This window comes from Hoplias malabaricus, chromosome 1 (assembly GCF_029633855.1).
Source record: "Hoplias malabaricus isolate fHopMal1 chromosome 1, fHopMal1.hap1, whole genome shotgun sequence".
Taxonomy (NCBI): Eukaryota; Metazoa; Chordata; class Actinopteri; order Characiformes; family Erythrinidae; genus Hoplias; species Hoplias malabaricus.
This window is the reverse complement of record NC_089800.1, coordinates 51382901-51408339: the sequence shown is the minus strand read 5'-3', so window position 1 is coordinate 51408339 and position 25439 is coordinate 51382901. Positions and strand designations below refer to the sequence as shown.

General features: G+C 43.1%; 1 protein-coding gene across 3 annotated transcripts in view; it reads right to left on the bottom strand.

Annotated features, from left to right (window-relative positions):
- Nucleotides 1-1230: 1230 nt before the first annotated feature.
- The window catches only part of LOC136692794 (arf-GAP with Rho-GAP domain, ANK repeat and PH domain-containing protein 1), a 93815-nt gene continuing 69606 nt past the window's right edge, over nucleotides 1231-25439 (bottom strand). For 2 of the 3 annotated variants that reach the window (XM_066666474.1, XM_066666482.1), the window contains exons 21-34: nucleotides 22195-22404; nucleotides 21961-22066; nucleotides 21608-21755; nucleotides 18095-18181; nucleotides 17395-17463; nucleotides 16727-16844; nucleotides 16464-16577; nucleotides 15725-15864; nucleotides 15450-15532; nucleotides 15149-15208; nucleotides 11463-11526; nucleotides 10432-10593; nucleotides 6328-6365; nucleotides 1231-5423 (exon numbers count right to left, since the gene is read on the bottom strand). In XM_066666474.1, coding sequence (XP_066522571.1) covers nucleotides 6348-6365; nucleotides 10432-10593; nucleotides 11463-11526; nucleotides 15149-15208; nucleotides 15450-15532; nucleotides 15725-15864; nucleotides 16464-16577; nucleotides 16727-16844; nucleotides 17395-17463; nucleotides 18095-18181; nucleotides 21608-21755; nucleotides 21961-22066; nucleotides 22195-22404 — 1379 coding nt within the window. In that variant the 3' untranslated portion in view covers nucleotides 1231-5423; nucleotides 6328-6347. The remainder of the gene's footprint in view (nucleotides 5424-6327; nucleotides 6366-10431; nucleotides 10594-11462; nucleotides 11527-15148; nucleotides 15209-15449; nucleotides 15533-15724; nucleotides 15865-16463; nucleotides 16578-16726; nucleotides 16845-17394; nucleotides 17464-18094; nucleotides 18182-21607; nucleotides 21756-21960; nucleotides 22067-22194; nucleotides 22405-25439) is intronic. The other variant, XM_066666491.1, reaches the window with a different exon arrangement.

Sequence of the window (25439 nt, the reverse complement as noted above, 5' to 3'; positions counted from 1 at the left end):
CCATCTTAAGCTCAGAATTACTCCAGAGGGAGGACTACACTCCCAACGAGTGATGAAAAGCTGAAGGTCAACTCACCTCCGGTAACGATAACTCTGCAATTTGACCCTTTCCTGCAGGGAAAAGATACTCACTACTCTACTCTTCTGGATAGTCTTCCCACAAGATATTGGAACATTTCTGTGAGTATTTGATGGCATTCAGCTCCAAAAACCATTGGTAAGATCAGGTACTGGTGTTGGATATTCAGTTCTGGGTTAAAAACAAATACTGCAATTTGATCTGAAGGCAGTGAACTGAGCTCCACTCCTCCAGAGAACAAAGCTGCACCAATTGTCAGTGATCAAAACCTCACAGAAATGTCCCAACAACATGTGTGAAGCCTAACTGGAAAGCTTGAAGCTGTTACTGCAGCAAACATGGAGAAATTCCCACTCAATACCCTTCCTTTTAGAAGAACTAGACAAGCAGGTGTCTTGAAAGGTATGACCTGCAGATCCCCAAAGACACCCCCTGTGAATGTTCTTTATTAAGTGAGGAGGAGGAAGCGAGAGAGGAGTGTAAACAAGTGAGAGGCTGTGAAATGTGACATTGCCTGAAAGACATCCTCCATTTGCAGTTTTCCCCCCAAAGACTTCTGAGAAAATTCACTATTTTCTTTTTTTTTTCTTTTCAGATGGAAATGCAGGTGAAGTATCCCGAAAGAGCCTGAGCTCCTCCAGGCCTGTGATTACAGGCAGAGATGAGGCTAAAACGGAGGGATGAAAATCAGCAAGTTCAGAGCCGGCAGATCAGGTCATAGAGATTTTTCACAGTAATGAGGTACTGCACTTATCCAAAGACACAAGCTCCTAGATTCGGCCTGCACACAGGTCTTGAGACGCTCTTATAGCGCTAGTCAAGGAGTCATAGGGCCAGAATTAGTCGGCTAACATCAGAACCTCACCTCACTAAAGCTGGTATGGCAGACTGCCATCAAATCCTCACAGCAGTGTTCAAACATCTACCAGAAATGATGCTGACAGACTGGAAGAGTGAAAACAGCAGTTGCTTCTTCTGACATGTGACGCTATAATTGCAGCCACAGCTCAACACGCTTGGAGGAGAACAGTAACTGACCAGTTCTGCTACGTCAGGTTACGGATGTCTGGGGGTTCTCCAGGGATGTAGACTCGCAGTCAGGAACTCGGTGGTGGAGCATCAAAAATCAAATCAAACAGCACAGAGACTTGATATTTTTTAATTTGTTCCTATAAAATTAATATTCACAGATGGATTAAGCATTTGTGAAATCTGTACAGGTTAAAAACACTGACCCAATATTTTAGAATCTGACCACATCCTTTAAATGAGGCACACTGCAACTGGAAAACATAAACACTGTAAAAACGTATAGACAAAGAGCAAGTGGAAGTTACAACTCACAGCAGGTCACTTGATTTTACAAGACTGGTTAGTAGCCATCTAGGAATATACACCACATTTACAGGCCAGGCAACCGGATACAGCAGAGGTCAGCAGGAGAGTCCCTCTGTGAAATTAAGGCTGTGTTTACACTGCAGGGCAAACTGGATTCATTCTTAAATCAGATCTGACACTGCAGTTGTGCCAGAATGGTTAGGGTTTAAAAAAAAGTCCAGACTGAAACTGATCAGATTTGTGCCACTTTTCTAGGCCACGTGACCAAATCTGATTTGTGTGATTCAGTTTGCCGAGGGTGTGAAGGCAAGAAGCCCCACCCCAGACTGACATGAAATCTGATCTAAGTCACCTGCTCAAACTGCTTTGAATCAGATTTCAAAGCATGAACCAGACAGACTTGAATCTTAATGGAAAGTGTCTGCAGAAGTCAAGACTGCATCAACTACGCCAGATCGGATCGGATTGCAGCTGGACTCAGATCTGTTCTCTGTTTGAGTGAACTAGCTTCTGGATGTTGATTGGATCAACCGCAGATTTTAGGCATTAATTAGAAACTGATTATCAAAACTCTCTAATCTGAATGCTAGGAAGGATAACTGGGAAAGGAAATTCAAGACAGGACAAAATGGAAGTGATGCTGCTAGGTTTGATGCCAGTTAGCCATGTGAGATCAGATTTTCTGTTTGTTATTCCTTCATAACCCTGTTACTGGTAAATATTTACACAAAACGTGACTGATTATCTGAGGCTGAGGTACATCATTAGACTAAATAATGATTAATGTTTTAATTAAATCAGTAAATTAATAACAGCTAATTACTCACTGTACCACAAGGTCCAGTATACAGTCATATACAAACAGCTGGACACTGAAGTCCATGTTTTGTTGTCTGTCCACAACTTTTAGCCCAATATTCTCCTCAATCATTAATGGCCACTAATTCCACTTCATTTCCACCGGGAGAGTGGAGGACAAATATATGCTTCCTCTGAGAAACTCAAGGCCAACCCACCATTACTTTTCAAGCTGCTTCTAACACCAAACCACTGGACAATTTTATCTCAATGGACAAGAATGGAAACTGACCAGATCTATCACATCAGCTGACAGACGCCTGTGCTAGATAGCCTTGAGAGAAGAGTGATGATGGGATTTCTCTATGCTCTCTAGGACTTCCAGCCTCATACAGCTGAGGCATTCATTAGACTACGGGACCTCTCTGGAGCTAAGTGGATTGTCTTAGTAAAAGTCAATTTTATTTTTATTTTTTTTTTTTTACTGTTTATTTGCTGACGTTTACATATCCATAAACATAAATTGTGGCTTGTGCAAAAGTTACAGCACATTTTCTACTTGTTTTCAGCAAATAAACAGACATTGCTTTAAAATCTGCCAAAACAATGGCACATTTGAAAGTGTTCTCTATAGATTTTCACAACACTTATTTGCATATGACTGTATGATCAAAGAACAAATACGAAGTTGAGGACGTGAAAGGAAAATAAAAACAAACATATGTACACACATACATATAGAGGTTCGCTCTCAATCACATGTATATACACACATACACAACTTCCGGGAACCTGGGACTGTGCCTTTCAGGCACTGGACACGACGTGATAGGAGGTGACGGTCCAGAAGATCAAAATAAATAATTTAATAAAACGTTAACCAAAAAAAGGAGAAATATCAGTGAGCTAATGTGGAGAGACAGCGCAGAGGGAAGAGATAAGCAAGTGTTTTTTGGGGTTTTTTTTGTTTGTTTTTTTTTGGCGCTTGTGCTGTGTGTTTGTGTGTGAGGTACGGTGTGCCCTTGAGTAGAAGCTGTACATGAAGTGGCTATGTTGGTGTGTCAGGGCCACACACAAACACACACACACACACACACGTGTTAAGATGCTAATGAATAGTAACAGCTCCACTAGAGTCCTGCAGCGACTTTCTTCACACAGAAGTGTTTCTCAGTTCAACATCCACTCAGCTCCACTGTGGAATTACCAACACGGAATAACAAAGAAATACGACATAGCACGTAATCTCCCGGATCTGGTGCCTACATCCAGTTACACACACACTCGTCTTACTGTATGAAACTAGAGCTGCACAATATCAACGTCCTTCCAAGACGCCCAGCATTATTCAGATGGTTATGTCCACTCTTATGGCACTTTCCACAGCATGGAACCTACATGACTTGACTCTGCTCGGCTCTTTTGCTTTTCCACTGACCAAATCTGGTCCTGGTCCCAGGGTTCCAACCATGCAGAGTAGGTACTAAATGGTGAGGTGTAAACCCTGCAGAGCAATGATTGGCCAGAGCCATGTCAATCACTAAAAAATGGCATTGTGGTGCCGTTGTTGTAGCTTTCAATCCCTGTTAGAGAAGGAGATTTGCGACGTCACGGTCTCCATTTTGCGGGGGAGCTGTGCCAACGGAAAAGTGATAAGCTTTAAGTGAGCTGAGCCGTGCAGAGTCAAGTCGAGTAGCGTCGGACTTGTGGTGGAAAAGCACCAATACAAGACCAGAGGCTTTCATCTTTGTAAATGGGCAGAGACCAATGGCCATAGGGACCTAGGAACCCAAATCTAAAAGCGAAGTTTATCAAATGTACTTGCAATCACTCGTTAATTCTATTGACTGTTTGCATTGGTCATTTATCCTATACTTTTAACAGAATACAAAGGGTAACTCGTGTTTGTCATATATTGTGAAAATGGTCGAATATGGTTGTGTGCCCATGACAACATTATAGAAAGCTTTAGTAGACCTGCAATGTCTACTACACTTTTCAAAACAAGATGGTTCTTCAAGGGTTCTTAGCTAAAGACAACAGCTTACAACAGTATATTCAGAACCACGAGTTCAATATGGAACTTACAGAACTTTCTGCATGATAATACGGTTCTTCAGATGAATGGCAAATGTGTTGTAAATGGTTTGGTAAATAGATTCTTTTTGAAATTAGCTCTACATAGCACCCAAATGGGTTCTTCTACTGTTAGCATTTATGACATATACAAGTCCTGCACAGTGGTCAGAGGGATTTTAAGCCATTCTTCTTGCAGGATAGTGGCCAGGTCACTACATGATGCTGGTGGAGGAAAACGTTTCCTGACTCGCTCCTCCAAAACACCCCAAAGTGGCTCAATAATATTTATATCTGGTGACTGTGCAGGCCATGGGAGATGTTCAACTTCACTTTACATGTTCATCAAACCAGTCTGCACCGTCGTCCTGATACACGGCACCGCCTTCAAAATACAATGTTTGAACCATTGGATGCACATGGTCTTACTGGTGCCATGTGCAGTTAATGAAGATGGGCCGCCAGGCTGCTCCAATTTAGCCATGAAACCTCCCACACTAAAATGACAGGTGTTTCAGATTCATGGTCTAACCCCTGTAGTTTTAAAACTACTTCTGAACTGAACCTCATACAGCACATTCACCATACATCTTAAGAACTATTTCAAGTTTAATATTTTAAGTTTTATACAGAACTCATGGATCTACATAGAACCACAGTCTTTAATCAAGAACCCTTGAAAAGATATAATCCTACCACTACTATTCCGTTCACATCGTGCAGCCCTGAGTGACCATACTGGGGAGTGATGTAAACAGTCCAAATCCATCACGTACAGGTCCATCAAACCTTCTTAGAACCTGCTGTCCCTCTCCAACTGGTCCGGAAACACTTTCAGAAAAATCCCCATAGTCCACCAAGGCAGTGTAGGATGAAAGATGGGAAGGAGGATTGTTCCCATGGGGTAAACCTAACCCAAAAAAAAAATTCTATTCCTAGTAGTTTCCCAAGAAATAATCCCAGGGAAAAATACCCAGAGTTCCAATAATGAGATCCTACATAGAGGAGGTGAGGGACAAAAGTCAATGACTGTACATGGATCTGTACATCCCATTTATTCCAGAATGTGTGAACAGGTTCCTAGAGGTCCAACGGATTCACATCCTCCACAATGATCTATGGATGAACTAAGCTGTGGAGAAAACAGAAAAAAAGTATCTTAATGTGTGTCCATCAACAGTTCAATTTATTGTACTTAAGGGAACCACAGAGCAGGTGTGATGTGGTGGTGGATCATTCTCGGCGCTGCAGTGATACTGACGTGGTGGTGTGTGTTAGTGTGTGTTGTGCTGGTGCGAGTGGATCAGACACAGCAGTGCTGCTGGAGTTTTTAAACCTTTCAGAGTTTAAACATCAAAAACATCGACCAAAAACATCCAGCCGACAGCGTCCTGTGTCACTGATGAAGGACTAGAGGACGACCGACACACACTGTGCAGTGACAGACGACATGGACACAGTGTTTAAAAACTCCAGCTGCACTGCTGTGTCTGATCCTCTTGTACCAGTGCAACACACATTTATACCATCATGTGATGTTAGAGCTGGGTGACATCACCAGAAGTGTGTTGACAATAAATGTTTCTATATCAATCACAGTTACTGCTTTTAAAGGACATCTTTTTAAAACATGCAGACAGAAGTCACCAAGTGTTTGTTACTATACAATATTTACATTTTTATTTTTGGAACATAATATTTGGAACGATGTACATTAGTTTTATTGTATAAAATACACTCCTAACAATTTCTTTACGTAAAAAAGCAAAATGGTTTCTCGTTCTCATAGAGCCTCACACATTCATTTACCGTAACACCATGAGTATATGCACCTGATAGTGCAGCGTGATCAGGCTGCTTCTCCTGATGGTGAAGCTTATCGTTATGGAGCAAAAAAATGTATTGTGAAACTAATCCAGATCGTTTCATCACACAGCGCTTATGGATTATCACAACTGTTGTTATAACAACAAAACTTAAAGTGGACAGAAGTTGGCGCTGGAGTGCAGGTGAGGACCTGGTTTAAAAGCTCTTACCTGCAGTGGTTACTTTGTGGTCATAGGTTTCCAAATAGCTGTGGAGAAACAAACAGGTTTAGAAACATACCACACACCCACGTTCCCCATCCATTACGCATTTATAAAAAGAGAGGGAGAGAGGGAGGGAGAGAGAGACAGAGAGAAACAGAAAGAGAGAGAGAGAGAGAGAAAGAGAGAGAGAGAGAGAGAGAGAAGGAGAGAGAGAGAGAGAGAGAGTGAGAGAAGGAGAGAGAGAGAGAGAGAGGGAGAAAGAGAGAGAGAAGGAGAGAGAGGGAGAGAGAGAGAGAAGGAAAGAGAGAGAAGGAGAGAGAGGGAGAGAGAGAGAAGGAGAGGGAGAGAGAGAGAGAGAAGGAGAGAGAGAGAGAGTGAGAGAAGGAGAGAGAGAGAGGAAGAAAGAGAGAGAGAAGGAGAGAGAGGGAGAGAGAGAGGAGAGAGAGAGAAGGAAAGAGAGAAGGAGAGAGAGGGAGAGAGAGAGAAGGAGAGGGAGAGAGAGAAGGGAGAAAGACAGACAGAGAGAGAGAGCACATTTGTTAAGGGTAACATGGATAAACAAGATTCAATCAATATAAAACAATTCAAGCTGTCGTCTACTGTAGAGTTTATGATAAACATTCACTAAATGTGCACAAGTTTTCAGACACCACCTCCTCATCATCATTGCCTCTGATGAAGGACATTAAGGACATTTACAGCCAGTAACAGCTTCTGCTCCCCTGGGAAGACCTTAGACTAGACGTCTCAATGTTTCAGTGAGGATTTGATTGCATTATATAACATGAGGAAAATCAGGTCCAGCTGTTGAATGATTAGTCCGGGAACTCATCACAGTGGTAGCAGCACCATTCCCTGGATTGGCTGAGTAGGAGAGGTGACTGGACACATTTGGACATACAGAGCTGTGGACATGTACAGTACTGTGCGAAGGTCTGAGGGACCAGCCCCACCCAGAACAAATCAGGGACTTGCTTCCACACCCATGAAATGTCCAGTCTTAGTTGGTCACAGCATCTGATATAAATGAAGGACGGTCTCAGACTTTTGCACAGTTCTGCAAGGCTCCAGTTTTAGACACCACCCCAAACCATCAGCAAAAAACATTAAAGCCACCTCTTTGTTTTTTACACTCACTGTCCATTCTCTCAGCTTCACTGACCGTACAGCAGCCCTGTGTAGTTCTACAGTGGAGCTGTCACTCTGCATACTTTGTTACCCCTGTTTCCCCACTGTTCTTCAATGGCGTGTACACAGGGTTTAAAACCTCCAGCAGCAACTGCCGTGTCTGATCCACTCCAGCCAGCACACCACACACTAACACACCAGTGTCACTGCAGCGCTGAGAAGGATCCACCACCACATCACACCTGCTCTGTGGGGGTCCCTGAGTGCTGAAGAACAGATTGAAAAGGGGGTAACAAAGTATGCAGCGCAGGAGGAGGACTAGAGTCTGTAACTGTAGAACTACAAAGTGCAAAAAAAGGAGCTGAAACAAGGTTTATTTAATGTTTTGGCTGATTCATTCATAAATATATATAAATGTATGATGTGAGGCATGATCACAGCTATCACCAGAAGCAAAAGGCAAGCAACACTTCACTCGCAGCTCCCAAGGCTCTAAGAACACACACCGGCGTGTTATAAGTTTTAACAATGCCTCGCGGGATGATTAATGCACCAGGGAGCTTCCAGAGTAGTGTTTTTAACAGGGAATCACAAGAGTAAAGGCTCATGGGTAATCACACAGCCTGTGGGGGTAAAATGGGTAAAAGCCAGACACTAATAAATGTCCGTCTCTAGTTAGAGGAAATATTAACACTCATCCGCTGCCAAGCCCTTGTTTTGACCTCTGTGTTTAAAGTTACTTTGATACTTCTTCAAAAAGTGTCTGGTGTCTGAGGCTGGGTTCTGTAGTTTAGCGCTGGAGCTATGGGGCCCTCTAGAAGTAATGGACGCTGAAGACCACCAAATAGCATCATGATGATCATAACAGCATCGAATTATGTGTCAAAAGCAAGGTATTTGAATCTAGATTTACTAGATTCTTTAGGACCAGAGCAATGCTTACAATCAACAATCCTCTTCCTCTCCAGTTTAAAAGTGCTGCCACATTAAAGCAACACTCCATACCTTAACAGTATAGCTTCAAAATCATTGTGATGCTCCACTGAGCTGTAATAGTGAGATTAGAGCCTCTTCCATTGCTACTCCAGGCTCAGCACTGCAGAAACTGCACTATGTAACTTTTGGAAGAGGGTAGGAAACCACACATTCCTCTTCAACTTTAGAACAGTGCTGTAAAATCCGTAGGAGAGGCCCAGGTGCAAAACTAATCAGAGGAATAACACTGAACAGAGACATTTACAATAAGTGAATTTCTGCTTGTTTCAATCTAATTTAAATAAGACTATCAATCAAAAATAAAGCCAGGTTATTTTTACATGTGGAAAAGAATGCGAGCAGAGTCAGACGCTGATTCAGAAACAACACGTCGACACACACTTGATAAAGAAACTGGACCTGTATCTTAACTCCTGTGCTTCTCTCTGAAACATGATTTTACAGCTTTTTTTAATGTTTTATACTAGTTCTAAGCGCTGGGCCATTTATACTGAGCACTGGTCCCTCACTTGTTTCCCACCTGTAAGTGAGAGAAAGTCAACCCTGTGATGTGTGAAGTGTGTGGAGGTGAGCGGCTCTGAGCTGAAACGTTAAAACAATAAAGATTCGTGTTTGCTGCGTCTACGGCTCTGATTCCATTTTTTGGTTGAAATCATGCAGATTCAAGGAGGCATTTTCGGAAAGAAGCCGATGTGTCATTAAATTAAAGTCAGGAAGCTTGGCCGCAATAACAGCACGTGATGTTATGATAAACAGGATATAAAAGAGAGAAGTGAAGGTGCCTGTGGTTCAGATCCATTTTTTTAAGCTGGGGTTTTCCATTTTGTACCTCGTTGCATGTATTAACTTCCACAAAAACGACACGCGGCTTCATTTTTATCTGAAAAATGTAATAAATAGCTGTAAAATCACATTTATTTTGAGGATATGAAAGGAAGAGAAGCACAGGAGTCTAAGGATCAGGTCCAGTTTCTTTATCCAGTGTCTGTTGACATTTTGACTCTGAATTCTCTCTTATGGCGTCAAAACAGGTTCTAAATTTCTGAGAACCGAACAACAGAATCCATAACCAATAAATGCCATTTTATAATTGAGAAAACTGTCATTAATATTCAGAGTTATAAAAACAGGGGTGTACAGAATCAGCTGGGTGGGCGGGGCTTAAATTAAGCAGCCAATGACTGTCTAGATCCTGACCCCCGTCAAAAGCGAGAAACTTCTGGAGGCGAAAGCGCAACCGAGAAAATGCAGAATGAAACGGATTCTTCAAGAATATTAAACTCAAAATAGACGATTACATACAGAAATGTTCGGTTTACAAACCTGTTTTTATAACTCTGAATATTAATGACAGTTTTCTCAATTATAAAATGACATTAATTGGTTATGGATTCTGTTTTTTTGGTTCTCAGAACTTTAGAACCTATTTTAACGCCATAATCTCTTCTCCACACGTAAAACAAACCCAGCTCCATTTTGTCTCAGAGTGTCTTCTGTGATTAAAACCAGCAGAAATTCACTTCTCATTATGATGCCTTTCTCTGTAACATCACTAATCTTTGTCAGATCCAGTCTTAATCCTCAGCTGCTTGTTTGAACACTGAGGGAGAAGCAGCTGAGCACAAATTGTTGACTGTTAGCACTATTCCGCTGCTCCCTCGTGTAAAAAATGAAATTATAAAAACGGCAATCCATAAATAAAGCAAATCGACTTTATTGTTTAATGCAGGAGTAATGCCACTTGTTCTCCCAGCCTCAAATGTTGTCTATAAGTTACAATACTGTAGCCATTTTTACGTCTGGGGTCAGCAGTGACCATTGGGACCTATGAGATGGACCCCCAGGGTCACCATTGGACACTGTAGGGCAGGACTAGCCTTTATACCCAAATAGGAAACGGAACCTCTAAAGAGGACAGGGCATGTCAGCGGATGCCATTGGCTGTGTGATTGTCCAGGGCCTTGCTGATTGGCTGATTAAACTCACAGAGAGGGGATCGGCAGTGAAAGCAGCCACGCTGTTCCTCATCTCGTTCTCGCTGCCGCGCAGAGGAATGAGGGAGACGTTACCGAGGCGAGCGTCCTGCGGAGTCGAGCGACTCGCCGCCCGGGACTTCACCCACTCCGTCGGCCAGAGCACACCCGCATGCTGAGAGGGGGAAATCACACAGATATTACATTTACACACACACTGTGAGAAAAGACACTGTATTATATTTAAGCACATCGACCTTGTGCTTCCACAGAGTGCACAGTTTATTAGAAACAGTCACTGCACACTGGCCACTTTATCAGAAACACTTGCCTTTCTACTTCCATTCACTGACCACTTTATTAGAAACATCTGCCTATACTTAAATTCACTGGCCACTGCCTTTTACTTCCACTGACGTGTCATTTTATTATAAGCATCCACTTTCACTTGCAACCTGGACTGCTTGGATCAATACAGGGCAGCCAATCAGAACAGAGCTCATTTGTGCACACGAGTCTTAAAGGCACGGAAACAAAAAGCCTGTGTAAGTGTTCTAGATTTAAAAAAGAAAAAAGTTGGAAACTAGTGAACTGTTTAAATGACTTGTGGATGTACAGTGGAGCTTGTACCACAGGTCCAGCCCCCTCCAAGGAACTTCAAATTTAAAGTCCCCAAGAGAAAGTTCAAGAAACAACTTCAAACACGGCAGAAGTGCTATGTGAACAGGGCTGGTGGGGCATCATGCGCCAACACACTGCTAACTGAGTAAATGTGGTTTATATATACGTCTTTGTCAAGTTTAAATTTGTCTCGTGAGATCTGTGTTGATTTGTTTGATCCTTGTGGTATTTTGACTAAAGATGTTTCAACAGAGGACTGTATTCTCCATAAATAAGAAATACCACTGTTTCAAATTTCAGGAGAGGTCCACGAGTGGCACACTGCCCCACATTTTAAAGCAGAGGAGAGAAGTGATTCTGGACCTGTTGAGCGAATGAACGAATAAAGAAAGAGAAAATAAATAAGTGGAGGAGAGAACAAACCTGAATGCTTAAAAATGTAGCAAACCATTCTCTCATCTCCATCTGTGTGTCACAGCAGAGGTACCTGCAAAGAGAGAGTGTGAGAGAGAAAGAGAAAGAGAGAGAGAGAATAAACAAGTGCAGAGAGTGAGACACTAAACAAACCCACGCTATTTAATATAAAACAGCAACTGCTTCTTCTCACATCCCACCGGGCCATTTATCAACAGCCACGGACATAATACTACACACCCAAAGCCTGGATTAGTGATAATAGAAACATGTTCACACACATTAACACACATCAGCTCATTACACACACCACTGCGCAAATATAAGGTGTGGAGGAAGTTTGCCATTTTCACACATTTGCATTTCTCTCTCTCTCTCTCACACACACACACTCCAATAACTCTCATATTTCATGCACCTGCCCTGGGACCATTATGATTCTCCACGCATTGCTCTGGCTGTTATCCACATTTCAGAGATTTTGACCATGGGCGCCCCCATGTGGAGGACCCGCTCTATGGAGCCTAAACTTGTTGACTATAGGACCACAGAGCAGGTCAATAAATGTGGTTAAATGAATATTCACTTTCATTCACAAACATTGTTGGCTATTTACTGCACCTTTAATTCTACTCAGATTTGTTGGTGTTAACATTTTCCCAACTCTGATACTTTTACTATGGTAAAAACGTCTTTATGGGGACTTTAATATGGTTATGCCTTGTGTCTTTATGTGTATGACACTACATAGCGAAAATAAGATGATTTAAATGTGCAGACAGTACCTTTAATTTGTTTGATATTCTGTTTAGACTTAAAATCAAACTCCATAGTCTCCACACCTTTGTGGACGCTCCTTACATTAAGTGATTTCAGCTCTTTTAAAGTGTGCACACCTCACCAGGCTTGATGCCAAATAGAGGGGTATAAAGTCTCCCATCAATGGGCTCCCCTTACAAGTGTCTAGAAAACTTCACACACTTGAAACACACACGATCTTAAAGAACAGTATTGGGGCCAATCACTGCATTATTTTACTGATCGGTATCGGCTTTATTGAGCTCCTCCTAGAGCCAAGCGTGACCGATGTGAATACCCCCTCTAACACCAGGGTTCCTAAAATGTAGCACACTTTGTAAATGTTGTGATCTAACTCTGCTGGCCACCGCAGTTGGGCGTCGTCAGGTCTCCACTTCCTGTATCCGTCATTTCAAATTAAAAGCCCTCTGCCAAGTGGCAGAAGTAACAATGCTAGACCAAGCAGCACTGTGGATATTCAGTGTGGCGCAGATACACCGGGTTGAGTTTAAAAACTATAATGTACTTCAAGTGTGCACTGTGTCAGATCAGGACTCGGTATCAGCAGATACTCAATATTCATTCATTATCAGTAACTGCTTATCCAGTTCAGGGTCGTGGTGGGTCCAGAGCCACCACATGGACACACGTTTATGTGTAACATCAGTAACAAACAGTAACAAGAACAAACAATAACTGCATTTTTTACTGTCTTCCATATTTTGGCCAAGTTCTGTCCTGTCCTTCAATAAAACCAAAGTTAAGGTAACTCTCAAGATCCACGCTTTCTTTTAGATACTGATGAGTCATCAGCACTTTCACATTCATAAAACAGCGATCAGCAGACTGCAGGAACATTTCGGACGAGCCGGAGCTGATCTGCTTGATAAACACGGAGCACCACAGAGGAGACAAAGAGCCCAGGCTGGGAACCACTGGTGTAAGGGACCCAGCACCTGACCTCAGTATTGTGGATCAATGCAATCAGATTCTCACAGCAGTGTTCCCACATCTTGCATTAGTGTAGACGTTGGTACGGCAGTAATTCACAGCTTTCGGGGGCTCAAAATGAAGCACATTTAAAAAAAAAAATAAATCCTTGCCCATGTTTTTTCCTCTCAGCTCCCCCCACAATCATCATGTTGTTAAGCCTTTCAGCTGTAATTTCTATCACTCTGTTGACTTAGTGACTCATCAACCCACAATGCACCTCTCTGCAGGGAAGGGGAGCACTGTGGTGAGAGAGAGTGAGTGTGTGTGTGTGTGTGTGTGTGTGGGGAGGGGGGCGGGGGGGGTAAGCAGAGTAACACCTCCACATCCACAAACAAGTGCACTGTGGTGAGAGAGAGTGAGTGTGTGTGTGTGTGTGTGTGTGTGTGTGTGTGTGTGTCTCAGCATTTAATCACACGGTTATTCTTTCTCACACACGCTCATGAACACTGACGTCTGACTCATGATCAACACCTGACTCAGAGTGTTTTCTTAACTACAAGATTTTTTTTTTTCTGGAACGGCATGACGCTATGTTTTCTTTTCCGACTGACTTTAATTCATTTAGACATTTAACGTTACTTATTTAACGTTACTTTTATATAACGCCTTTCTAGAAACCAAACACCACATTACAATCAACACAACATTCAATCCACACACACACACTGCCGAGAAGCAGCGGCCAAACGCACACAGCATACTCTTGACCGGGAACGACCGTCCACCTGGAGGACTGCATCGGGCACTAGGGCTTCACCCAGGAGAGAGCGCCAGACCATATCTGTGCACACACTCATTCACATACATACATTCATTCACATACACTCATTCACTCACACACCAGGACAGTTATGAGAGAATTCACCTAACCTCTGTGTTTTTGGACCGTGGGAGGAAACCGGAGACCGCGGAGGAAACCCATGCAGACACAGGGAGAACATGGAAACTCCACCCAAAATACATACAACGAGCGCAAAGAAATAAGAGTAGTGAGTAAAAACAGAGCGAAAGAGAATGAAGAAGAAAGAGAACCAGAGCTCCTCACTGCTGTGCGCTCGGGGTCGGGGTGAACAGTGAGTGGCTCATTATCATTTAAAGGAACAGGAGCTGAAAGCGGGCGTTCTGAACAGGGATGTTTAGACAGGGGGAGAACACTGCTGTGGGGCTTTTGGGGTTTCATTAAGACCCAGAACTGTATTTCACTGTGGAGAAGGTGGCGAGTATGTCTCTTTACCAGCTTTACCTTCACATGCTGTGTATTGGTTAATTGAGTAACAAAGTAAATAACTAAGACTCTACTGGGTTCACTGATATAAACCATCACTGGTGTGTTACCTGCCTTGTTGATGTGTGTTTTTCATGGCTAATCTCCACCTCCATTTCAGCATGAGGACAGTACACTGCTCTGTTTTTCTTGACCTGAACTAATCTCTGTATTAGGATTGCTTTTTCCAAAATCCGTGCTGTGATTAGTGTTTGTCCAACTGTAATAGCAGCAATTTATCTTCTCCTGCCCTCTGTCTCCTCATCTTCTTTTTCTATTTCTATCTTTACCTCTTCTTTTTCCCTACATTTCCTTTCTCAGCTTCATATGTTCAACCTTATGAACATTGAACTTCACCCGAGGAAAAATAAGCTCATTATCTGGAAGGCTTTTTGGTCTAATTCTGTCCTGCATTTACAAAGTGGATGCTCACGACTCTGCAGTTAGGTGGCGCTGCAGGTTTTGTCGCTGGTGGGATACACTCCTCGGGTCACTGTGTGTGAGGAGTGTGGTGTGTTCTCCCTGTGTCTGCGTGGGTTTCCTCCCAAAGTCAAGACACACATGTTGGTAGGTGGAGAGAAGTGTTTGTGCGTGTGTGTGTGTGTGTGTGTGTGTGTGACCGCTTGAAAGAGATGCTTACCACTGCTGTTTCTCCTGCTTCTCCGTCTTTTCACTTTCATAGACAACGGTGAGACCCCAACTAAAGTGAGAGAGAGAGAGAGAGAGAGAGAGAGAGAGAGAGAGAGAGAGAGAGAGAGAATGAATCACATTAGGAGTTTATAAAGTTGTGTGTGAGAACAGGTGAATCCTAAGCAGAGTGCTGCATGTGAACTGTGGTGTAGCTCTACTGCGGCCTAGTGGTCACTAGTGGAAGTGAATAATTTAAAGACTTAGATCCAAACTAAAATGTGTGTAGTGCAGCCAAGTTCAGGTGCTCTCACCATGTCGGGGGGCGGAGCTTCTTCTTAATGCCATGATACACTTTCAAACACTTCACTGGCCACTCCTTTTCAGCACGATTACTCTGCGAGAGAGAGAGAGAGAGAGAGAGAGAGAGAGGTACAAGTTTAAAAGATATGCTCAGAGAACCCTCCAGCAAATGCAAATCCTCTACTTTGGTGTACAATTATCTATCATTATCTATGCAAGTGCACTCTGTCTTTCTCTCTCTCTCACACACACACACACACACACACACACACACACACGTACTCACCCGCACGTCTTTGTAGAGTCGGAGGGACATCTGGTTGAGCATGAAGTATCTGTCATTGAAGCTGCCGGTGCTAAGACCCAGGAGACTCTTCTCTTCTCTGAACTTCAGCATGCCGTGCTTAGTGACATCTACTTTACTGGCTGTGAACACACACACACCCACACACAATAAAATATTGTCAGTATATAAGTCATACCCCTCAGATGTAAGTAAAACATACATTATACATTAAAGGGGACGTTTACGGTTGAGGGGAAATGCTGTTCTCTGGTTTATTTATGTTCAGAAGCTCTGCATCTTTAAAGGTGGAACGGTGTGAGGGAAAAAATAAAAAATATACACTGTTGTTTGTAGGTGGCTGAAGTTGAACTTTTCTGGTTAGAAACCTCAAAAGCTCAGATGAGGCACTGAGTCTATAGTCATGTTGTTAGCAGAGGGTGTGTATTCTCATCAAGTTTTCTCACATAAAACGAGACTGGGTCCAGCGCTGTGATTGGACAGACTGAGATGAGGGGGTGTGGCTATCATATTTGATGAATTTAAAAGAACTCTGTAGTCCCTGAATGAACCAGTTTATGCTCCACAGAGCGGGTCCCTCCTATGGAGCGACCGTGTCTAAAATAGGATTCGTACATAAATGCTCTGACACATTCAGGCCAGTAGGTGTCAGCATAATGACAGTTTCAAATCATGAAGGAAACCTGCTTAAGTCGTGTAAGGAGTGATCATCATTTCTTACCCAGATAGACCAGCATGGCCTCCATGGAGAAATTCTTCTTGACCAGCAGGTGGCTCTCTGTCCCTAGAGAGTGGACGATGGGCAACACTCGCTCCTGATAGTGAAGAGGCCGCTCTGAGGGAGGGAGGGAGGGAGAGAAAGGTTTGAACTCCAGTACTCTAGGTGGCAACATGGGTCTTTTACTCTCTGGAAGATGTCAAGCCAGTCACTAACAGCAGTGCTGTGAACAGAGCAGGTAATACGTCTATATTCTGAACACCAACCTGTCTCCTCTTTCTCGCTGACCTCGAAGCAGCACCAGTAGTCCTTCTCCTTCACGCTGATTTTCCGCCTGTCCAGAATCTCAAACGTCAGCTCGGCCGCGGTCATAGAGGCAGGAATCTGCAGAGGTCAAATATTAGCACTTTTAAAGTGTGTGCACTCTTTAGGTTAAGCCCCTTCTATTCCCCCTCTTCTCCACAGTGCAACACAGCTCTGTTTCTTAATGAAACGTCTGTGACCTGCTTTGGTCCAAACCCCACGAGCCCCACAGCAGTGTTCTCCCCCTGTGTAAACAGCCCGGTTTAGAACCTGTTCATTTAAATGATAATGAGCCGCTCGTTGTTCACCCCGACCCCGAGCGCACTGCAGTGAGGAGCGAGGAGCAAAAGCTCTGGTTTTTAGCCGTTTTCACTCTGTTCTCTTTCTTCTCTGTTCTCATTTTACGGGCGATTCTAAAGTCTCTGCAATTGACATCAGAAGCAGAGCAGAATCAGAATGGCTCGTTTTATCCCATGTTTTCTGACTGCACACAGAACTGACTGGGGGGGGTCTTGTTTCACAGTGTGTGGGTTGGTGGACTCTAGATCCACATGCTAATTTAAACATGCATTGAACGAGTGTTTTTTTTGTTTGTTTGTTTGTTTGTTTTAAATAATATGCGAGAGTTCACCTTCACATGCTGTTCTGTGGTCTCCTTCTTCTCCTCCAGATACACTGTACAGATAAAATCCCCACTGGCCTGCAGACACACACGACTTACATTATTACAAAACATTATTTATACACACAGACACACAGTGTCATATTAAAATCTGAGCTATAGCCACTAGGGGGAGCCGTGAGAATAATTTCAAATGAAATGACAGACGGAGAAACATGCTTCTACACACCAGGGACTGTCCTTTAAGATTAGCCCCCGTAGCTTTCGGGGATTTTTGGCAACTTTCCTTTAGCTGAAGACCAAGCGGGTGCTTTAATATGTTCCTCTTTATTTTTTTTATATCTTTATGCAGTTTTTGCCAAATTTTCTGAAAACATTCTTAGTTGTCTGCAATGTCAACTTTACACTACATTTCCATGGATCGTAGACAGTGCCATCGGCCCCGGGACGGAGAGGCCAACACAGGATTACTTGTTTCACTTGTTAATTACAGTTTCAGCCAACCCACTGCTTCTTTTCCACTGAGCAGTTCAGTGCGGCAGATACGACACATCAACTGATCAGGTCACTGGTCATCACAGGGCCATCCCGCTCAGCCAGAGTGCGAGGCCAAGTGTGGGATCATTTGATGATGCTATTTTATGATATACATCATGATAGAAAGTCTTAATATGACCCAGAATACACATACACACACACACACACTCACCGGCCCCGTCTTCGGGTTCAGATTGTCTCTCAGTTTTATGATGTAGGAGATCTCATCGAGCTGCCGTTTCAGCTGCTGCTCATTGACCTGCAACACACACAACACACATCAGCACGTGGTTTAAGCTGCAAACACGAGCCCATGGCCACTCCAATCTTTTCTTTTCAGACTTAATAATTCTACACAATGTCAACATATGCACAGTAGGTGCTGTGAGTTCACTGTTCTGTTCATGTTTCATGCTCTCAGCGACTCACACCTGTGTCCTAAACCACATCAACAAGTCTGTGTGACCTTAGCACAGAGCTGGATGTGGCTTGTGTGGTTAGAGAGATGTTCTGGAGACGCATTTACAGAGAAGATCTGGGTGCTATGGGCTTTTACAGCTTGACAGCACAATGTTAAAGGAGTGAAACTAGTCTCTGATAATGAGATCACTCCATTTTGTCTTTTCAAATCCTATAAGGTGTTAATGTAAATTTAACCGACATCAGACAGTATTTGGACAGTCAAACGTATCCTTTAACAATAGGCAAGGGTTGTAAAAACACTCTCCAACCAACCCGACCGGCCACAAGAACTGTGTTTGCCACTTTCCCCCAACAAACTGTGACTCTGCAGTCAATAATTTCTAGTTGGCAATTATGTCTAAGTGAAGGAAAGTCGATGCAGTGTGCCTTATCGTTCCAGACAAATGGACAGTGGTTTGTTTTTGGGTGAAGTAAAGGGTAAGCCAGTGGGCTCCATGCGTGGAGACACCCTCGACATTCTCAAGATGATACTCAGGAGTAGTCTCACCACCTCTTTCCTGGAAAGAAGCTGGACCATGGTAAAGAAGGACGTGTGCGGTGAGTGATCGGGTCAATAATGGTGCTTTTCCACCTCATGGTACCTACTCTACTGGACTGGGTTCTACTCTGTTAGCACTTTTCCACCAATGAGGAACGGTTCCAGTTTGCGAACTACATTTGGACAGGAATAAACTGGTTCACAAACCAGACAAGTTTGTTCCCAGCACAAACCGTGATATTGTCTGTGGGCGTGTCGAGGTTCAGTAACTCAAGAAAGAGCTGAGAGCTTCAAATACAGAGTTATCACCCAGTGGAGCTGGACAGGGTCATTTACATCATTTCATACAAATGAATAAATTACAGGAAATAAAACTGGAACACGCTCCGTTATTGTTTGTTTCTGGGGCTGTGTTTGGCACAATACCATGCATGTTGGTCAGAGCCACAGTTCTGTGTTGGTCACGTTTCTTTGCTGTCCACAAGCTCAACAGGATGCTTTTGAACTCGGCAACATTTACACAGTATTATATCTCACTCTGATCTGACTCCATGGTAAACAGTATTCAGCCAGAAAAGCACCATAAGTCAAGGGCATGTTTGTGAAGGATGGCTCTGGTTATCTTTGTTGCAACCACATCTTTAAATATTAATGTGGCCCCTTTGGAGAAAAAGGGCTCCTCACACCTGCCTCAGACTACAGAGTATGTAAACACAACAGTGACTTGAGAGCATGACAAAAGCAGCTTTCCCTCCACGCTGGGCGAGGTGAGTGTAGTGAGTGTCTAAATAAAGATTCGTGACTGCGCCCTTGCACTCAGCACTCAGTTTTGTGTCTCTGCAGGTCTCCTCTCTCTGCTCTGTGTGTTGTGCTCATTTTGAAGGGCTCTCTATCACACAAGTACACAGCCTGGTAAACACCAACAGTGCTGGAGTGCTAACGCACAGCGGAGCAATCAATCCGGCTCTGACTAGAATGAAAGATTTCCCTGCTCCCGTCGTCTGATCTCCGTAGACGCATTCCGACGCTGTCTTCCAGACTTTCTCAAGTTCGCTTCTCTTCCTTTCTAAGGAGGAACATGCAGCGAGTCTGAACAGTGCTCCTCTGGTCTCCTTCACTCTCCACCTTCCCTCTCCTCTCAGTGCGGGACCTAGGTGGGGTTCTCAGAAGAGTCTCGCAAAGTCTCATGAGCAAGGGCACAAACTTATACGATTAAGACCATGTTGACTTTAAATAATAAAGGCATGCTCCTAGACCACTAGGAGGTGCTTACATCAGTGGGCTACTGGGGTTAGGAACCCACACCTTGTATTTCGTGTGAAAGTTCATGTGTATCCCACTACATTTGAATTTCCATAGTGTAAGAGCATTAAAGCAACACTGGGTAGTATTTTTACCTTAAAATTACAGCCCCAAAATCACTGTGATGCTCCACTGTTACCACTTCAAGCTCAGCACTGCAGAAAATGCACTGTGTAATTTTTGGAGGCTGCCAGGAAAGCCCACTTTGCTCAGGAGCAAAAATAACAAATCTTACCTAGTGTTGCTTTAACAGAACATCTGAAAATAAATGTAAATACTGGTAGTAAGTCAATTCCTCCATCAGGGGGCACTAGACTGCCTGTAATAAGGCCTCTATATGCTTGTTTTATGTAGAGGAACATTCAAAATCTTGCCAGTTTTTTATCTTGTCTTTTAGAATCTGAAGGATTCATATTGACATCCAGTTGTGCGTACAGATGCTTGTGGTACCTTCAGTTGTCTGGAAACTGCTCTTAAGGTGGAATTCCACAGTTTCTTTCACATGTTTCCATGTTATCAAGAGCCAAAGCCACTGTCTTTTAAGGTAGACCACCCTTAAATACGGCCAGAGGTGCATCCAGTAAGAACCCAATAACCACAGCTAGCCAATTTGTACACTAGTGGTATGCTATAGTGGTTGCTATTGTATTTCAGCTGGTTGGTAAGGTGTCCCAGGTAGTCGCTATTGTATATGTTTTGGTATTTCCAGTGCTTGTTTAGGTGTTCCAAGTGGTCGCTATGGTAGCTCTAAGTTATTTCAGCTGTTTACTAAGGTGTTCTAGGATGGTGCTATGGTGGATGCCAGGGCTCTGCTAAGTGGGTGCTGTTGTGTTGATGAGGAGTTTTTGGAGGTTGCTAGGTTATTCCAGGTTTTTGCTATGGCAGTTACTGAAGTGTTTTTTGGTGGGGCAGCTGCTAAGGTAATTCAGGTGGTTGCTAAGGTGCTCCATGTGGCTGATATCATATTACAGGTAGACGCTAAAGTTTAGCAAAGTGGGAACCATGTTGTTACTAAGGTGTCTGTAGGTGTTTGTGATGGTGTCACATGTGGTTGCTAGGGAACCTGCTATAGTATTTGAGGTGGTTTCTAGGGCAGTTGCTAAGCTGGTGTCTACGCTATCTTGTCTACGCTATCTTATATGGATGCTTTGGAACTTTGTTGCATTTCAGGTGACAGCTAAGGTTTCCCAGGTGGTAGCTAAAGTGTTGTTAGTTGGGAAATATGTGCTGCTAAGTTTTTTCAAGGTATTTCCCTGAGAATCCCAAACAGATGTGGTGTTTCATGGAGCTAACAAGGTATTCCATGTGGTTACTAAGATTGATATTCCAGGTGGTTGGTATTGTCTGAGATGGTAGCTAGGGCATTTCCTGGTGGTTGCTAAGGAATTATTAGGTAAACAATGGGTATCTATGCCAACTCACGTTGAATATGGTGATGTAGTGCTGAATGAGTTCCTCCACCACCCTCCCAGCATTGTAGTCTTTACCGTCCGTCTGAAAGAGTGTGGGTCCAAACACTATCGCCAGGTTGTGCAGATTCATCTGATTCAGATCTGAGAAGCACTGAACACTACACACACACACACACACACACACACACACACACACACACACACACACAGTAAGCGAAAGGTTACATGTATTGAGGTGAAACTCCTATCAGAAAAGCCTGGGAACACAATAGACCCGTATAAAAAATGAGGAAGTGCATCTTCATACTGTATAACACTGTCCTCCTGCATGTACTGCCGTGTGTGTGTGTGTGTGTTATTTACCAGTACAAGTGATTGACGAGGGTGCGTAGTGTGGCTTTGTTGACACGAGGCATGTTGTTGAAGAAAAGCTGATACTGAGAGATTTTCCTGCTTTCATCCGAAACAGCTGAAAAACACACACACACACACCTCAATGCTGTGGTGTTTATATATGCAGACCTATAAACGTGTGAGAGAGAGTGTGTGTGTGTGTGTGTGTGTGTGTGTGTGTGTGTGTGTGTGTGTGTGTTTTACCGGTAGTGCTGAGCCAACTGTGCGACTGCTGGCCAAAGAGACCCTCCTCAATGTCCCTGAAGAACCTCTTGAGGACATTAGAGACGTCGTCCACCTGTTGCTCTCCCTCTTTGAGCCACACCGAGCGTGCGTCTCGTCTGAAGGCGTCCAGCAAGGCGGCGATCTTACTGTTCACACCACTCTTGCGGTAAATACCCTCAGACGTCAGCCCTGTACAAAGAGCAAAGAACACATTTATTTAATTCTGTTACACTGGATTTTACAGACATTTTACAGACATTTTCCAAAACACATCACCACAAAGCAGCTTTGCACAGTTCTGGATCCTCCTCCCGAGTGAGTGACTGAGATGATAGTGGCAAGTAAAACTACCTCAGTCCAAGAGGAAAGATCATCAGGATAAACCAAGACTCTACAGCTACACAGGCTGTGTCCAAAACAGGAGGTAGCCACCTTAACGCCTTGCCCATGCTGCCCACATCCGTGAGCTAGAAGGTAGTGTTTAGACATGAAGGTCCCTGTGACTGAATCTGGTTTAACAGACATCTTCACAATGTTGCTGAGATGCCGATAAGCTAAGGGTCAGTAGCCAGAATAATTACACCTCGGGAGATTATGGGGATGTAAAGCAGGCAGCGTTCCACACAAACACTCCCTTCAGATACGGCTTGGTCCCTTCCTGCCTTAGTAGGCAGCACTTAGGACGTTTCAGACACATAGAGGAACCAAGACAGCCCTCAGAACCACACCCACGTTACAAACAGGCTTTGAGTACAGTGACGCCATATTCTGAGCCTGAAGTGATTCCCACGTCTGATAATGAATAATATTAGTATTAATATTGTTAATATTTACAGTATAAAGTTTGGATCCATATTTTGCAGCAGGATAATCAGCACTGTCTGCAACAAAGCAGCATATACTCAAACTCTCTCTCTTTCTCACAGTGTAGCATGCTCTTTCCTGTTGTTGTGCTGGCCCTCTAGTTTTGTGTGTGTGTGTGTGTGAGTGTGTGTGTGTGTGAGAGAGAGAGAGAGAGAGAGACAGACAGACAGAGAGAGAGAGAGAGACAGACAGACAGACAGAGAGAGAGAGAGAGAGACAGACAGAGAGAGAGAGAGACAAGACAGACAGAAGTCATGCAGATTTGTAAGTGTTCATTCTTAGCCTGTGACAACATTCACATGAGCCCAGTTATAGACTCCTCTCTCTCTCCCTCCCCCCCACACACACAGTAATGTCTTTAGCCTCTAATGACTTGCAGAGAAAAAAAGGATGACTGCCTGCTTTTTTCACTCAAATTAAACCATCCATCCAATCAGCAACTAAGGAATCACGCTGAGGAATGATGAGATGGCGAGGGTGAGAGTGGGAATTTGTGTGTGTGTGTGTGTGTGTGTTTGTTAAAGATGGTGTGTATGAGTGTCTCAAACATCATTTCATATCTGACTTAGATTACACTGGAAAACCCCTCCTCTTCTACGCATACACACACACACACACACACACACAGCTGGACTAAGAATTTACAGTCTGCATCCTCCCAGACTCCAGCTTTACACCTTTGTGAGTCCTGACTCTGCCGTGTGATTGGCTGAGAGAGTGTGAAGTAGGGGTGGGCGATATGTTGCTAAAATAATATCACGATAATTCCGGGTATTTTGACAATGTGGTATTATTCATTTCAAGGTCACACTATTGCAACAAAATAAATGTTTTTAAGATAAAATATATTAAATAAATAATATATTTAATGCGGCATGGTGATGCAGCAGGTAGTGTCTCTGTCACAGCTCCAGGGACCTTGAGGTTGTGGGTTCGAGTCCCGATCCGGGTGACTGTCTGTGATGAGTGTGGTGTGTTCTCTCTGTGTCTGCATGGGTTTCCTCTGGGTGACTGTCTGTGAGGAGTGTAGTGTGTTCTCCCTGTGTCTGTGTGGGTTTCCTCCGGGTGACTGTCTGTGAGGAGTGTGGTGTGTTCTCCCTGTGTCTGCGTGGGTTTCCTCTGGGTGACTGTCTGTGAGGAGTGTGGTGTGTTCTCCCTGTGTCTGCGTGGGTTTCCTCCGGGTGACTGTCTGAGGAGTGTGGTGTGTTCTCCCTGTGTCTGCGTGGGTTTCCTTCGGGTGCTCCGGTTTCCTCCCACAGTCCAAAAACAAATGTTGGTAGGTGGATTGGCGGCTCAAAAGTGTCAGTGTGTGTGTTGCCCTGTGAAGGACTGGCGCCTCCTCCAATGATTCCGGGTAGGCTCCGGACACCACGTAACCCTGAACTGCATAAGCGGTTACAGACAATAACTGAATGAATATATTTAATTTGATATATATCAATCATCTTAAAATATATATTTTAGTACAAATGTAACATTTTTTAAACATTCAGAAGAAACAACAAAATTTTTTAATCAAAAGTAACTTTAAAAGACTCTGACACTGCATTAATTAATGTAGCATATAAATCTACCACACAATTCGTACTGTGCATATAAATACCAGTCATAAACAATTATATAAAAAAGTAACCTGAAGTTTCACAGATATAGAATAGTTGCTATACTCAGTCAATGTGGTCTGTCTGGGTTAGAGCTCAGATTGGCTGCGGAAGTCTCCTCATGGTGATTTTGACCTTCCTCATACTCAGCTGGGTGCTTCTGCTTGTGGTGGTATAGGGCTGGACGATATGGCCAAAACATATATCACGATATATTTCTTAATTTTGGTCTATACGATATAATTATATATATATATATATATATATATATATATATATATATAAACCATTGGCTTTATAAATATAAATATTTTTTTTAACTAGATTTTATATGAACTGATGACAGCGCCGTGTAATGACCATCGGTATATAATGTATATTGAAATATTTAAAAATGTGTTTGAAATTCATTAATAAAATTTAATATCATTGTTACTGAACCATTTAATATTGCGATTTATATTGATATTGAATTTTTGTCCAGCCTTAAAACCTAAGGTGATTAAAAGTATTAGTTGTGTTTCCTGTTTTGACGACTTTTTGTTGTGAAAAGTGCTATAAATAAAATTTGATTGATTGATTGATTTGTTGTTACACGTTTCTGTCATTTCTTACATTTTACCGTGGTTTACTGTACATCTGATATTTTGTAACCCCGCCACCGCCACTGAAGTCACTCTCTTTTTGGAGCACGTTCCTCCACCACAGAGTGACTTTCCATCGTACTTCACTGTACCTAAATGACTCACGTAATGAACG